Consider the following 16,866-nt stretch of genomic DNA (forward strand, 5'->3'; position numbering starts at 1 on the left):
TGTTTGTGTAATCATAGAAGGAGCACGTTCATAAGTAAGGTTTAAAAAAGAGACAAGACTCTAGTTCTCTCTTGGTATAAGCAGAGATCCCCCTTGCCAGGCAAGCATAATCTACCAACACAATTTATACGGCTGTGCACTAGCCCTTCACAGCGACCTACACGGCCGCCTCCTGGACACTTCCTTCTTCATGGCTCCAGAGAGGGTCAGGGACGGGTCTGCTGTGGGCGGGTGACAGCAGCCGTTCCCCTGGGCCTCTCAAGTCAGGTCTGCGCTGTGAACGTCAAAGAGGAGGAAACCCCGGACTGGGAGACTGACTCCTACACAGATCGTCCCCAAACTGCATAAAGCAGAAAAAAAAAAATTGTGAATGGGGTCTTCCCTGGTGGCGCAGTGGGTGAGAGTCCACCTGCCGATGCAGGAGACACGGGTTCGTGCCCCGGTCCGGGAAGATCCCACATGCCGCGGAGCTGCTGGGTCCGTGAGCCATGGCCGCTGGGCCTGCGCGTCCGGAGCCTGTGCTCCGCAGCGGGAGAGGCCACAACAGTGAGAGGCCCGCATACCGGGGCCGGGGGGGGGGGGGGGGGGGGGGCGGGATGTGAATGGTGCACCACTGTAACTTTGGGGACAATACATTTCCTGCTTAGTCGCCACAAGCAGCCTGGAATGAGCTTGACCAAAAAACAAACACAACGTTAAACACCCTGAGTTATTCAGGCTGCTACTGAACTCAGGGACGGGAACTGGACCATGAAGAGGTGAGAGGACGCCCGAGGCCCTGAGCTCTGAAAGGAAGGAGGACCTGGTGGTGTGAGACCCCTGAGGGCTGCAGGCAAGCAGACCCTAAGCCCTGGGGAGATGCAACCACAGGCTGCTCAGGAATCAAGAGCACCCCAGGCCCACCGATCCTCTGGCCCTGCTTCCCGAAACAAGCTGCTCCGAACTCGCAGAACATCAAAAGCCAGATGGGCTACACTGAGTGAATCCACAGGCAGGGAGCCAGAAGCCCAGTTTGCTGTAGAAATAGGCCTGGACTTGATTTGAGTCTTCTCAGCTCTGACAAGCTGGAAGCTGGCACAGATCCCCAAATCCAAAATAAAATGGCATTTAATTGTGACTGGACTCTAAAAAAGATATCATGCTATCTCCTTAGCTTGACACACGCGTGGCATCGAACCTCATGGAACGCTCCTCTGAAACCTGACCTTGTCTTCTCCCAGCAAAGAAACAATCGGATGTTTCCATTTTATAAAGGAAAACGTTAAGAGTCAAAGGAATAGCATGCCATAAATGCATTAATATGATAGACTTTCATAACTATCTAGTTTCCACCGGGTAGAACCTCGTTATCAAAGATTCAAAGGATCCATTTAGAATCGCATGCCCATAATAGGAAAGATTATAAATCAAGGTGGACAAGGGAAGAATTATACGCAAAACCTTCTTTTAATCCACCTCATATGGACTGCTTTGAGCAAACACATGCTTCATTTAATTATGTGATTTCTAATCACTCTATGCAACAGCCTAAGAAAGAGAACTGGAGAATTACGAGGAAAGATCCCGGAAACAGCATACTCAGGTTCAAATACAGATGGTACCCACTTATTAGTTATATGACTTTGGGCAAGATAATGAACCAGTCTCTGCCTTGGTTTCCCCATTGGGGATCATGAAAGTATCTCCCTCAGATGGTTATTATGAAGGTTTAATGAGTCAGTATTTGTGGAGCAGCTGGAACAGCCACTGGTCCCTAGTACATGCTCTATACCACCATTGTTAAATGAAACAAACTGTGTCCACCGGGTGAGGAGGTTTCTTAATAAGAAACAGCATGTAACATTAATGCAAAAAGGCTACACTGCTCATGCCTATGGGTTGCCTTTGTGTATTCATTGAACAACCCAATCCCTTACTGTACCCTGCACATAAAGGGGATTCAGCCCAGGCCCTCCCCCATCCACGGTGGAGAAGCTGAATGAATTCAGGGTTACAAACGTTACAACAAAGCGTCAGGGTAGGAAGCAGAGGAGAGAGCATCTAACTTGGCAGCTGAAGGGAAATAAAAAGGTGCCTCTTGCAGCAGAGAGGCCTGCAAGGATGAGTGGAAGTCTGGCAGCTAAGCAAGGTACCATATAACATCAGGGGCTTGAAAAGGTGCAGGCGCCATGGCATAATCTTTACTAGCATTTTACTTATTCTGCATTTGTATGTAGAAGGCAAACTGAGCCAGAGACAGGCACACAGTAGATGCTCAATTAACTTTCAACAGCAAGAGTTGACGTTTATTGGTTCGTTGTGCTAAGTCCAGAGCTAAGGTCTTTAAATCCTGACCACAGTTTTATTGCTTTTCTTCAGTCCTGTTAGATTACTGTCCCCATTTTAGAGACGGGACAAGTGAGAGACACGGAGGATTCTGCTCCCAAAGTTACACAGCTAAAAAAATGACAAACCTGGGAGTAGACTCATACAGCCAGATTCCACGGCAGTCCTCTTCACTAAACTAAAATAGCACTGGCCCGGCTCGCTTTGCTCAACTGAACTGCCTGACCTTTCCCATTATCAGCACAGGCCTTCTGAAAACCAAAAGGTACTGCTAATTCTCATGAGGATAAGGCGGCTGAAATCGCTGGGGTAGCTCTCCCACAGGGTCTATTTGTTCATTTGTGGGAATCTGTCTTTGAGCTCTGCTCAGACGTAGGAAATAATGTAGATTACAGAAGTACAGTGTAGATACTCGCCTCTCTTACCTGAAATGAGTTTCTTTGACTTGCTTACTGTGGTTTTTGTTTCGGAGCTCTCCCTGGACCGCTGTCTCTCCTGCCTCAGTTTCCCCTCCCCCGGGAGGAACTCCATCCCCTTCCTTCCTCTGTTCTCACGGCCACACTTGCCATGCACCACGGCACAGAACGTGTTTCTTGCACCAGGGAGTCCCCCTACTCCCTTAGGATTGAAGTCTCTTGAGGGTAGAGACTGCTCTTCACTGTATTCTCAGAGCTTCGTGTAACAGACCTCACAGTTCATAAATGCTTGTCCAACAAATCAACGAATTATCTACCGTCAACAATCAACCAAGCAAGAACGGAGGCCGAGAGTAGGGAGGCAAGGGCCACGGATTTCTTCAGGGATCCACAACAGCCTTTAAGAGGATGATCATCTAATCTTGAGCTGTTACCCAAAAAAAGTTGTTACTACCCCAACGAATTCCATCCAGGGCAACAGTTCTCAAGGTGTGGTCTCAGAGCAGCATCAGCTGAGAGCCTGTTAGAAATGTGAATTTCAAGTCCCACCCAGACCTCAGGAATCTGGATCTCTGGGGGCGGGCGGCAAGCCTGTTTTAACAAGTGATTCTGATGCCCGAAAGTTCTAGAGCCGCGGGGCTGGAGGTAGATCTCCAGTAGCAGGTGATTTGTTAATGGGAGCGGCCAGAAACAGACATCTGGGCTGTGTCTGCTCTTCCGACTAAATACTCACTGGATGTCAGTGCTCGCCGGCAGAGACTGATGACATGAAAGCATTCTGGTGCCTGCCTCTTAGGGATAGGCAGGGTGGCGAAGGGGATTAAGACTTGCATATGAATCATGACAGCGCCATGTACTATGTTCCTTCAGTGCCCTCGGTATTTAACTAAAGTGCTGTGGGATTACAGAGAAAAGATTTAAAGAAGTTATGTTTGATCTACACCATAAAGAGAGAGCAGCCATTTCAGGGAAATCGTGAACTTTAAGGACAGTCCATTCTCATGAAGATCCATTTTCCCATAGACGAAGGGGGATGCAGGGCTTAGGAGAGTCTGTTTTTATCTAAAATGTACCCCAAGTATAGTTCTGGTAAGCTAAGTGAAAACTGGCATTTTCTAACTTCTTCTGCAGGTAGATGCATTCTGAGCGGGACTTGAACGTAACCTGCTCAGCCCCACTCACTCATCAGACAGTTCTCATTCAGGACAAACGTTTCAGACCACAGTGAGCCACCTTAACAGGCGGAAAAAGCAAGGACCGAGTTCAGAAGCATTTCAGCAGGTGGTGGCGTCACGCTGGACCTCGGGTTCCTCAGCTGGAACACGAGAGGCTGCAGAGAGGCTGGAAGGTGGCATTTCAGACACTGGCTCCGCAGGTCAGAGCTTCTGATGTGCACAGGGATATGTGGGTAGCACTCATCACTACTCTGGCGGGATACGGGAGTCATCAGCATGTGAAAAGCACAGAGTAACACCTCAGAGGCAAGAGAGGGTTAACCAGCAAGTACTGGTAGAAGGATCCAAGGACTGTAATTAAAACTGGAGGCAACCAAACGTGAATTGAGAAAATGAACTGGATTGTTTAAGAGTTTCATATAGAAAACATGAAGAAAATGAAGTTTTCAAAGCACAGTTCATGCGTAGCCTTCTGAATGCTTGCCCACCACTGAGTAGTTAGAACGTTTACCTACCCATGCTCTCGAGAATGGAAACAGCAAACTATTAACACTTCACTACTGCCAATTTTTTCTTCATATTTTGTTTGGAGGATTACTAAGAGCAGAAACAACTTGTTTCCCTTCAATGGAGCAGTCTCCTACTATGGTTTTTCATTTGAAAACAGCATGTCTGTGTCCAAAGCCACAAAATGCTTTGGACTAGAATTACATATTTGATATCTATACATCAAAAGGGAAATAAAGAGCCTCTGCTGATTCTCTGCAGGAGCCACAGAAATTGGTGCACCTGGCATTCAGTGTGCATGGAAAACATTTCATAATTTATCACCTACTCTTTTCACTGGGTCGCCGGATCCAACCATCCTTATCCCTAAAGCTCCTGCAATAGGCTCTTGCAGGTAGAACGCAAAGCTACGTGTTGGACGCTGGTTTGTAAACAAGTGGCAGGACTTTCCTATATCATTTCTTTAATCATTTTAACCCTGTTCCTCATAGAAAGCTGGAGGCCAGGGCAATTCAGCCCCTCCTTTTGTCCTTTGCCTACCATAAATATGCACCAGTCTGCATCTGAAAGGCGGAAGGAGGCCGCAGGCTTGCTGGACATTTATCATGCTCTGTTCCCTGCTAACAAGCAAATACTTTGGCTGAATGGACCATTAGCAATCATTGTCAGATGTAGAATGCAAGGTGCTGGGATGTGACCAGCTTGTAAATTAGGGAGTGTCCGTTCTCTTTGATGAATCTGGACAAATGCACTGGATCTTTTGATATGTTTTCTGAATTAAATTAGAAAGGAAGGTAAAGTAGCTGGCACTGGGTAGGGCAGGTCTCTGTGCAATGTTTTAAATGTTTTTAAATGGTGAAAGCGACACAGTGATGACCAGAAAGATAGGCAACAAATGCAATAAATCCATAGCTCCAAACAGTTGAGTCAGCTCTCTGAGAATTAGCAACAAAATCCACGAAATGGGTCTGAAATAGAACATTTAGGATATAGTGAAGATCTTCAGACATAGAACGTGTTCCTCTAGAAAGTTCCCATGTTCAGAGACCAGCCCTGAATCCCCTCCATCCACGCCAGCAAGACAGACACTTGGGCTGTTTGTAAGCTTTCAGTATTGTCAGCGTCTTAAGAGTTCAGACTTTCCTAAAGAAATGCTGGGACTTTTCTAAGGCCCCAAATAGGGGGCAATGAAGCACAAATCTCCTTTCCGGCTTGACGCAACTGCGATGCCACTCTGCCCCCCAATCACAGCTTCAATGGCTGATTTTGGGTAACGACTAAAATGGAAAGTGTGGATGGCCAAAACAAAAGCCCAGCTTATTTACAAGGTTGTTCAGGACAGGGGGCAATAAGATTCAACAGCCTGGTGAGCTTCTGCTGTTTTTAACTTTCAAGCTGGCAACACTCACACTTTTATAATCCTATCGTTTACACGAAGGGGGCCTGTCCCATTCAGCTCAACTCACAGGAGTGAAACACCATCTCCATTGGGCCCGTTGGTTTGGGCATACTGGATTACTACCAATTTGAATGAAAACTCAATTCCCCCTGTTATTTGTTTTATTATATGTTTTTTTCCACGGTGGGAGAGACAAAACTCAGAGGAGAGCTCTCTGGAAGAGGGAGGGGGACAATGTATAATGTTTACCACGGCTTCTCCGGGGCTGAAAGATGGCTGAAATCAAAAGGTCTGTGTTTTCTTTTCGGATCCCTCTGGGCCTACCTAGCCCCTCTGGGCTCTGTTCCTTCCCAGCAGGTCCCTGCCTGGAGCCTAAAGAGATGAAGGCGAGCACCGCCAACTGCAGCTAATCCTACAGAACGGCCGCCACTGTTAGGCCAGGAGCTAAAAAGGAAAACCTTGCAGGCCTGAACTAACTGCAGTGATCTGAAGTTTTTAATCAGCCCCCAATCTCAATCTCTGGAAAAGGCAGTCAATGGAATCTACCTTTGCCATATTATCCGCCACCAATGAGCAAGAACTGAGCATCTTTTCTTCCCGGCTTCAACCATCCCAGGCCACAAGTGGGGCTTTCATACTTTCTAATCCGAGTTTCCAAGTCTGTGTGGCTCACACATAATAGCCAACAGCCTGGAGCAAGGGCCTTCCTTTCTACACCCTTTTCAGAGACATGTCATTGCCGACATCCAGCTAATCTATATGTTGCCATGGCTTCACCCTTTATCTGCCTTTACATCTTATGAACTGCATGGATTTACCACATTATTTTTATCTGAAAGACAGAAAATGGTGGTTTTATTGCCATACAATCAGATTACCGCTGCTAGTTTCTCTATGCCTTTTTACCATACTTCAATCAAAAGGGATCAGTTTCTTTATACTCTGCCCTTGATTTACATTACATCTGTAAAGACCCAGTCTGGGTTGTAATCCCCTTATTAACTATGACCAGGGTTGATTTGCCTAAAAATAAAAGCAAATTGTGTCAGACCCTTTCACTTTGTTTTTGATTCGGAACTACAAAATGGATTACTAAAGAAATCTTCAGAGTTCACACGGCTCGTATAGTACTGAATTTAAAATGAGAGTTAAACAAGTCAAACAGGAGAGCCATGTCCACGGTTTACATTTTCCATCATGGGAGAAGGGCTGAATTGCTTATGTCTTTGTGTTCTTTGGCTTTAGAGAGACAATGAAGCCACAGGAGTTTTTCCAAGCTGTTCGGAACCCTGTCCCATACCCTACCCTTCCCTCTTTGCTTTTCTTCTACCCTTCTCCCAGCCTCATTCTAATTCCTCCCCCCCCACAAAAAAAATAAAAAATAAATAAATAAATAAAAACTGGGATGGGGGGCAGCTCTTCCCTGAAAGAACTAATTCCCGACTAGAAGCTTCTAGTTCTATGGGTTCTGCATATTTTAACCAAAATATTTTAAACAGTCGAACACTCCTGTTTAAGGCTCTACTCCACCACACAAAGGGCGAGCTCATAAGCAAATCTATGTAGATATATGATAAATGACCTGAAAAACAGGCTCTTTAGGTCAGCAGCCAGCGAAGGCGGAGATTGGGTGGGCCGAGTATCATTTCAATGATTATTTTCCTTACAAGAGCCCTCCTTCTTTTTGTCTAATTTGCAGTGGGAGAATTTAAGAATAAAGTTTTCATGAAATGCTCAAGTAATGTCCTTCTTAGATTTTTTTTTTTCTTTTCTGAAGAGGGTCTCCAGTCTGTATTTCCTTCCCCCGCCACTCCTATTCCTGTGACGCGTCACTGCAGTCATGCTGGGATCTCAAATCATTTCCCATTAGGTGACCTCGCTGGGAACCGTTGCCAGATGGTGGGTGTCACCCTCAACCTCCCCGGCGCTACCTGAAGCATTTCAGTGCAAGGCCAGGTAGCGATGCCCCTCTGCGGGTAATTATCACGCTGACCCACCGACCAGAGGATTCCTCTCTGTAAATTTCCAGATAAGAGGGTTTACCGATAATTATTCTAAACATACCATTTACTCTCCAGCTGACTCTGTATGGAGAAACCATGCCCATCGGCAGTTCTCAGCTGGTCTGGGGCTTGATAGCTAATTTACCTGTCTCCCTGCTTCAGCCTGGGAGTCAGGGACACTTCGGAATGCTGGAGTCATTTGCATTTCTTTGCATCCTGGGACAAGTGTCAAGAGCTGCGCTTTGTGAAAGATTTAGAAGCAAGTGCTTAACAGAATCATCTTAACCTCCAGCTCCCGTTTCTGAGGCTCGAAGCTGTAATTGCTGAGGTTACAAAGTACAGTCCCTGGACACACGATTCCCAAATAAATTCTGTCCTCATCTGAAAAGACGGCTCCCAAACATGTTGTGCGACCTCGCGGCAGCCCCGTCTTTGTGCTCTCCCTTCTCAGTCGTCCCGTGGAACAGCGACAGTCCATTGCCTACAGTTTATCATCCTGACAAAATGTGAGGAATGTAGATGTGAAAGCACTAACAATTCCACCCCTTGGTGCTTTGGGCTTTTTTTCCTCTCTATATTAAAACCGACAAGATTAACCCAAACGCAAACTGGGGAGCACAGTTCAAGGAGCTATTCAATCCGTGCTGAATGTGCATTTGTTTACCTACAAAAATAAGAATTTCAGACACAATGGAAGGCAGGCTGGCTTATATATGGTACTGAATGGACTGTTTAAACAGCACTATCCATTGTAGTTTATTTTATCAATCTCTGACAGATCCGTATTTATTCAGAGCCTGACTGTGGTGGAGCCCATGTATTATAGGTTATCTGGATATTATCCAGCCATTCTTTTGTATCAAGGCAATCAATATCAGGAATTCACCATTATGTAGGGGAAAATGACCTGGGAAAAGCAAAACGCTTGGTTAACTAGTATATGGTGCCTAGGGAATCGCACCCCTAGACGTAAGAAATGAATGCTCTGCTGAAATTTTCAACAAAGTCAGTGTAACTCACTCTAGAATACCATACCAATATTTTTTTAAGAGCCAACCATTTTACTTTGGCAAAAACATCGTGCTGGAAAAAAATTGTTCTACTGAAATGCTAAGCCAGGCTTTGCTTTTCTCTCCAGAGTTAAAAAAAAAAGAACCAAAAAACAGAAAAAACCCAACAAACTACACAACCTGAATGGCTACAACTGACACAACTCTTCCAGAACCTATGGGTGCAGTGATTACCGTTTCAGTATTTGGAACTTCTTCCCACTACTGCAAAAACTCTCGGGGGTGGGAGAGGCAGACAGTGTGATTAAAGTAGTTATGGAGACGGTGAATTTACAAAGGATTTTCTGGACCCTGTATCCAAACAGCTGCTGCACGCTCCCTCTGTCCACCACCTGCTAAAAAAGCTGACCTCGGAATGAAACAAATCTAATTACTGATGGCTGCTTCATTACAAATGAATTGTTCCACAGTCCCGAGGAGCTGATGTGCAACTTCAATGCCTTTGATTACCTTCCTGCCACATCCCATTTACTGACGGAAACTTTTCCCTGGAAATAAACATGAGACTTCCCCAACAAATAGGCAACTCCTGGGCACCGGGTTTTTCTGGGTTTTTTAAATTCATTCTCAAACTTAGAAAAGGCTCTTTCATATCATTCATCCAGGAAGAAATCTTTCTGATATTTCAAGCTAGCATTCAGCTGCACAACTTTGTTAAGCAGACCTTTTCCAGGGGACAAATGATCCCTTCCTCTAGGCCAGCCATTACGTGCGAATTTTAAAAGAAATTCTACTCTTGAGGGCAAGGAGCAATCACGCCAACAGCAACATCGTCTGTACGGGGAGGGAGGCTTCTCCAAAAGCAGGCCTCCAGGACGGTCTAAATCAGTGGCCACAGCTCAGAAAAACAGCCCGACCCTCACAGAAGGCTAGTGAGTAAATATCAGTGAGGAAATATAAGTCACTCCCTTCCCCCAGCGCACGAGGGAAAGAAGACATTCGTGTCGAAACCTTAGGCTGAAATAATGACTGCTCTACCTTTTTTTTTTTCCCCCAAGTAGGTATTTGTGATCCTACAAACCAGATAACGTCTACTGAGCCGAACGCTGAAGGGATTAATGGGAATTTCTTTAAACAAGATAGAAATGTAAAAATTAAATCCTGTTGGGGGGCGGGGAGGGAAACGCCAAACCAAAAACCGGCTCCCGAAGACGGCCGGCGAGCGAAAGCGCCAAGCGGGGCAGAGCAGGAGGCCTGGGGTGCAGAGGCGCGGCCGGCGCGGCGAGCATCGCGCAGGAAAGAGTGACCCCTGGAGGCAGAAAGCGAAGCCGGCGGCTCCTCCGGCTCCCGGCCCGGCTCCCGGGCCGCAGGTCCCAGCCCCGCGCTTTCCCGCACCACCCGTCGCCTCACGCTGCGGTGGTGGACGAGAGCCGTCACTGCCGCGGCTTTCTCAGCAATTACGATGATCTTACACCCAGGGAAAAAAAAGAAGTCCATCCAAGATCAGGCTCCAGGGAAGGAGGCTGCATTAAGTAACTTCTACACAGGAGCAGTGTTGGGAAGCGCCAACCAGCATCCTGCAAGAATCTCTGTTTCATCCCATTTACAGCGGTGACGTCTTTCGCCCTTTAATAGGGAATTCTTGGTTAACATGTTGGTGAATCTGAAACTGACCACTCTTAAGAGTGGATGTAATTATTTAATTACGATGTGATCTTTAAATCGATCCCCCATCCCTTTATTTCTAAATCCATGGCCGATTTACTCAACTTCAAATAGGTCATTGACTTTGCTTCTGACAAAGTATGAACAGCCAGTGTCTTCATACTTTCCCCAAGCTTCCCAAGGTTAAAATTCCATGATTCTGTAAAATATTTTTGGCTAGGATTCGAAATGTATCCCCAGAATGAGGTAATATGCAACCCTGAACGCACAGACGACTACGAGTCACGGCCATATATATTTATGGATGGATCGCCTCTTCTAAATTCTAAATGTACTCTGGTTGCTCGGACTGAAAACCTCCGCAAGGCCTGGCTTTCTCCCGGCTGCACTGTTTGATAAAAGCAAGTCGGATCCAAGGATCCCATTCCCGCCCAGGCTCCCCAAGCGCGAAGGCTTCAGGAGCTGCGTCGACTGGGCAGGGCCTTAATTAAGCTTTTGCAGACAGCGTCCCTAAAAAAATCAAGTTAGCTGTCGGGACCACAGAATTCGGGGCCATCGGTTCAGAAGCAAAGGGAGAGGCCGACGTGCAGAGGGTTCCCCGGGAGCAGCCTAAGGCCCGTCTCCCGGGCGAGGAGAAAAGGGCCCGCTGCCCGAGTTGTCCCGAGCAGGCGAGCTCCCCGCGCACCCCCCGGGCAGGCGGCGCGGCGCCCAGGCGCGCGAGCTCCGGGCGTGCCAGGGAGCACAGGCTCCCTTCTCCGCGGTGCGCTTCACTGCCCCCGGCCCGCGCTCCGCCGCTCCTCAGGAGCGCAGCATCCCTGCCTCTCCGGAGCCCGCCAGCCCCTGCGTGCCGCTCAGCCTGTTGGTGGCCCGGCTTCCCGTCCTCTGGAGGAAGTGAGGGTCAGGCCTCGCCATCGGACACCTTCCCGGGCGCGACACCCGAGTCAACAGGGCCTTTTTTTTTTTAGCGCCGGGGAGCTCCCAGGGGGAAGGAGGACGAGGAGAGCGCCCCTTAGGGCCGGCGCTCCGGCTGGAAGGCCGAGCGGAGTCTCCACGAAGTAAAATGTGGTGGGGGACCCGGGGGCGCGAGGAATCGAGGGTCCAGAAACAGGCTCCGAGGCTCCGCAGCCCGACCCTTCCTCCCGCCGGGACAGCGCGACGCGGCGGACCTCGGGGCGGCGATCGAGGGGGGTCGTGGACGCGACTTACTTGGAGTTCGAGGAATTCCAATAGATGGGCTCTAAAACTATCGATCTGGAAATCGCAGTTCTGCATAAAACCATCAAAACTCCCCAGCAGTACTTCCACACGGAGTCCCTCCTCACGGCCATGGCCAAGCCGCTCCCAGCTCCGCGCACTCCTGGCGTCGGAGGGACAAGGTGCGGGCCGGGAGCCCCAATCCTCTGGGCAGACAAGGGAGAGACTGCAGGCAGTTCCGGGGCGCGCCGAGCAGCTCCAGCGGGCGCCGAGGCCGGTGGCGCTCCCCTCGGGGCCCTCAGAGCGCGGGGCGGGAGCGCACGCGAGGGGCGCGGCGGCGCGGCGGGCTCGGGGCTCCGGGTCGCCGCGCCGGACGCAGCTCGGACAGCCGGCTCCCGTGCCGCTCCAGGGTGCCGGGCGCGGGGCGTCAGGGAGGGCGCTCGGCCGGGACACAAAGGCCAAGAGACGGCTCGGCGGAGGCGGCGGGCCGCCTCGCACTATAGATCCAGGGGGGCGGGCAGCGGCCCGAGCGCGCGGGCGCCGCTTCGGCGCGGTTCCATGTCCCGGAGCGCGGAGCGCGGTGCGCGTGCGGCGAGGGGCGTCTCCGGGCGCACAGGAGCCTCCACAGTCCTCGCGGCTCCCAGCCCGCGGAGCAGGCAGGAGGGGCTCGGTGCTCGCCGCGGGCGCCGGATGCGCGCGGGCCTTTGTGTGCGGGGAGGGCGCCGGGACCAGCTCCGCGCGCGTCTCCTCGCCTCAGCCGGCGCCGCCGTCCCCGCCGAGGAGAGTCAGCTCGGCCAGCGCGCTGTCAGAGCACTATAAACGCGGGGCCCCGCCCCACACCGCGCAGCCCATTGGCCCGCCGCTCGGCAGCCGCTAGCCGGTTGGGCGGCCGGCCGGTCCGTCAGCAGCCCCCGCCCGACATTGGGCGCCGCGAGGCGGGGCGCGGGCTGACAGGTGAGCCCCGCCCCCTGTCCCGGGCGGCGGCGCGAGCGGCGCGCGGGGGAGCCCGCGAAGGAGACGGGCCTGCGCGTGCACCCGGCGCCCCCCGAGACGGTAGGGGCGGGCGAGTGGGGAGCGGGACAGCCCGGGGCACCTGCCCCCGCGCCCAGCACGCGCTCTCATTGCCCGGCAAGTGTCCAAACTTCAGCAGAGGTACAACGTCGAGGGCGAAACTTTCCCTGCGGAGCGGAAGGCAGTGGGCTTCCCGTGGGTCTCCCTCCTTCACTGCAGAGCGCCCTCTGCGTAGACTGGCTCACACCCCGCTTGCGCAGCCCTTCGCCGCGCCCACCAGGCCTCTCAGTGACGTGTTTCACACCTGGTTTCGGTACCGAACGTCGGCTGGGGCCCGAGCTAAGTCAGTGGGGCCGGGAGACGCAAAACGACTCCCGGGGACGCGGCGCCGGCGAGGCAGCCGACTCCCGGGGCGCGGCCGCCCGGGCCCCGCTCCCTCCGCACCTCGCTTCCCGCGAAGGCAGCACCTCTTCCCCGAGTGCGCGGCGGCACACCCGCGCCCGCCGCGGGATCTTCTCCTTAATTAGCCTCCGGGCCGCGCTCATACCTCCCCAGAGTGACCGGGAATTTAGGGGTGACCGTGACGAATAGCGCCGAAACAGGGAGGCGGCAGGAATTCTTCCATTGGATTCCCGGCGAAGCGCCTGCCTAAGAGCCTCTGGGACGAGCGCCACCGCGCCGCCGCTTCCGCGGACCCACAGCGCCCACTAGCGGCCGGCCTGCGCGCTCTGCCGACGAGAGCACGACTCTTCGGGCCACCCGGACCCAGACCCCGCGCAGCTAACCGCGTAGAGGGTCCGAAGGAGGGTCGGCAGAAATGACCTGAGCAACAGCAGGGAGAGCTCGGCACAAATCAGGCACAGTACAAATGTAACAATTCTCATCCTTAATGTTTTAAAAGCAAAGAACCGGCCAGTATTCCTACAAATTCTTTTTGTTTTTAAGGCAAATTATCCACGAATTTAAATTTAAAAGAGAAAATATATATGGTAAAAACATCTCGTTTAGATACTTATGTTTTCTTTTCACTCTTCTTTGTAATAACTTTTGTAGGGCTTTATGGGTGAGTTAAGTATTCGTTTTTTGAACATTAAACGTTAATGTACATTTTAACTGGGAGTGTTACATACTTGTGAAGACTAGTTTGTTAAGACCGAAAACACTGAGGCACGCGAGGCACCGAATACATTCATATTATTCCAAGTATGTGAACGAAGAAAACAACTTTATTTTCTGCAGTTTCTAGTTTTAAATGAAAGCCTCCACTTTGAAGAAACATTTTTCTTTAAAGGCTCAAAGACAGTAAACCGATTCGAAGTCATCGTCAGATTCCCAGAGGACTGAAAAACCAGGAAGGAGCAGGCGGTATTATTTCACAAAGGCAAAAGAGTCGTTTTCTAATAAGCTTACAACATTTAAGGGATTCATTTGAAATTTAATATAAATCTAGTTTAATATACTCTTTTAAAAGAACTAAAACTGAGTGTATCTCAGTAACTGTTTCACATTTAGCAAACCTATATTGTGAAATTTAAGTTGTGAACTCTTAGCACCTACATGCTCTCTCGCCAAGTAAACTAGAGGAAATAAAGGAAATTTGCATTGTCTGAAAATAACCCTGGCTCCCATTTTTAGTAAATCTGATACTGTCAAATCCAAAGCCCTTTACCTTGGGAAAAATGTAAATGTACATGTTTAAACTGCTTCCTTTTTTTTAAAACAAAGTGTGTATTTGACCAAAAAATAAATCCCTACACAAAGATTCCTATTGTATAACTTAAGTGTGTGAATATGTATTAACTTACTTTCAGTAAATATAATTAGCTGTAGAAACTATGTGCAAAGTATCAGCAGTAGCAACTCCACTGCTCTTTAGAGTAATTTCAGTAATTAAAAGCATCACCTCAAGCCACTTGTATCTATTGTACATATATCATGCGAGGAAAAAAAATCAGCAACATCAGCGTGTACAAGACATTGAAACTTTAAATCCTGTCTCATCAGTTGAATACCTCTTTGTATTTGGACTTTTGTTTTACAATTGTTGGAGAAACGTGGTTATTTTTGCAAATCTGTAATTCTACCATCACATATTTAACCCGACATCAAAAAATGAGATTTTATTTCAGCAAAGAAAGTTACTTCAACTGTTTCCAGAGTTAAGGAAGAAATTTCTAAAAGCCTAATTAATAAAAATTGGGGGGATTTCAAAGACATAGCCAAGTATAAATGTTGATGGATATAAATTTGAATAAATGTAGAATGAAGTGGCAAATATAAAAGTTGGATAGTTCCAGTTTTAAAAATAAGAGGGCAGGGCTTCCCTGGTGGTGCAGTGGTTGAGAGTCCGCCTGCCGATGCAGGGGACATGGGTTCGTGCCCCGGTCTGGGAAGATCCCACATGCCGCGGAGCAGCTGGGCCTATGAGCCATGGCCGCTGAGCCTGCGCGTCCGGAGCCTGTGCTCTGCAACAGGAGAGGCCACAACAGTGAGAGGCCCGTGTACCGCTAAAAAAAAGAAAAAAAAAAAAAAATTAAAAATAAGAGGGCAATGAATTTTGCCCAAGTAAGTGTGCCTTACTAGTCAGGTTTCTGCCCCTTTTGAATCCATACGCAAGCTTTGGTCTTTAGAACTTATAGTTGTTTCTTACATATTCCTTGTACAGTAATCCACTGATTCTAAGACGTACTTCGAAAGACATCTTTAACTCCTATAAAAACAAAGAACAAAAGCCTTATCTAAATGTAACGTTACAGAAAGATTATTCTGCTTTATGTATGTTGATTAAAACTTGTCCAAGCCATGAACTTTCTACACAGCTGGAAGACTCTACTAAACTGCATGCAGTTTACCTCATACAAGTCACTGAAATTTTTAGAACTCTCCCACAAATGACACTTTGCTTGGTTTATTCCACGGGAAGACCTTTCAAAACAAGAGTAAAACTCTTTAGATCAACTTCGCCATACGTTTCTGTCCATCTATCTGCTTCTAAAATTCCTATTACACATTGTAGCATGTTAGTATCTACTTATTAGTTTGGTAGGAAAAGTATTAGTCATTACATGGGGCTCTTGGTCAAAAGAATCATTTTTCCCTTTGGGAAGTTTCTTAACTCATACCTTACAGACCATACCTATTCTTTATGGAATCAAAATAACCATTATTTTCCACTACAGTAATTTAAATCTCTAGCTCAAATTATCATTGCTTTTATAACGTTATTAATGCAAAAGCAGCCTATGTGGAAAGAATACAGGTTTGGCTCCAACTAGGTAGGGTACCTGGCTCAAGACCTCATTTCCTTATATGTAATCCAACAAGTTGAGAGGGCCAGCTATTTCTAGTCACCATTCCAAATTCGCCTAGGTAGTTCGGTGGAGATAAACAGGCAGGTAACAAAACAGCTAGCTGTGCACTTTTATCACTCATTAACTTTAGCATTTCTGTGACTCCCACTTTGCGGACTGATATGATATACACATACTGTATGTTATAATAAAGTTAAATTCTGCTCTCAGCATATAAGGGGTATTACTGACAGCAGTCACAAGGAGACAACCCATCTCCTATTATGGGTCCATCAAACCATTTTTGCTCCTTTATCCCACCTTACAATAAGCTATTCAACAGAGCCAATTGCAATTATATATTCCTTTGTTAATTCATGTTGTCATAAATTTAATCGATGGTGAAAGCCTGGAAAATGAGGAAGGCAACAATCATCATGCAAATGTATACAAAGAACAAAAAGCCCATTTTATTCGAACCCTAATAAACCAGGTTTAGTGATCAGCAGTTGTATTAATCTTAGAAGATACTGACACTACTGAACACACACACACCTTTGCCTGAGTGACAGTAAAACTACTGAACGATGATTTTACTCTTTTACTCTGAAACCTACTGGCTTTAGACGTGGAAATATAAACAAATATGTATAAAAAACAAGACTGTTCCAACATCCTCTGGTCAACCACTGGCGGCTCAAGTAAGGAACAATCTTCTTTTAAAATGCATTTCAATCATACAGACACCAACTTTAATTTCTATTGGGCCCTCTGTATCCCCCTTCCATTGCTTCCTAGCTGCAAGTCAGTTACTCTAGTAATTATAGATACACCATATATAATAGATCAGACAATGCCATCTAATCATCTA

At 48.1% G+C, this 16,866-nt stretch overlaps 1 protein-coding gene across 1 annotated transcript in view; it reads right to left on the reverse strand.

Moving 5' to 3' along the window:
* Window positions 1-12,410, reverse strand: part of EFNB2 (ephrin B2) — a gene marked incomplete at its 3' end in the record, with an annotated part of 42,869 nt that extends 30,459 nt beyond the window's left edge. The window contains exon 1 of the mRNA XM_082859202.1: window positions 11,707-12,410. Coding sequence (XP_082715328.1) covers window positions 11,707-11,828 — 122 coding nt within the window. The 5' untranslated portion in view covers window positions 11,829-12,410. The remainder of the gene's footprint in view (window positions 1-11,706) is intronic.
* Window positions 12,411-16,866: the final 4,456 nt, after the last annotated feature.

This window comes from Leucopleurus acutus, assembly GCF_964270905.1.
Source record: "Leucopleurus acutus genome assembly, chromosome: 18".
In the NCBI taxonomy this organism is placed as follows: Eukaryota; Metazoa; Chordata; class Mammalia; order Artiodactyla; family Delphinidae; genus Leucopleurus; species Leucopleurus acutus.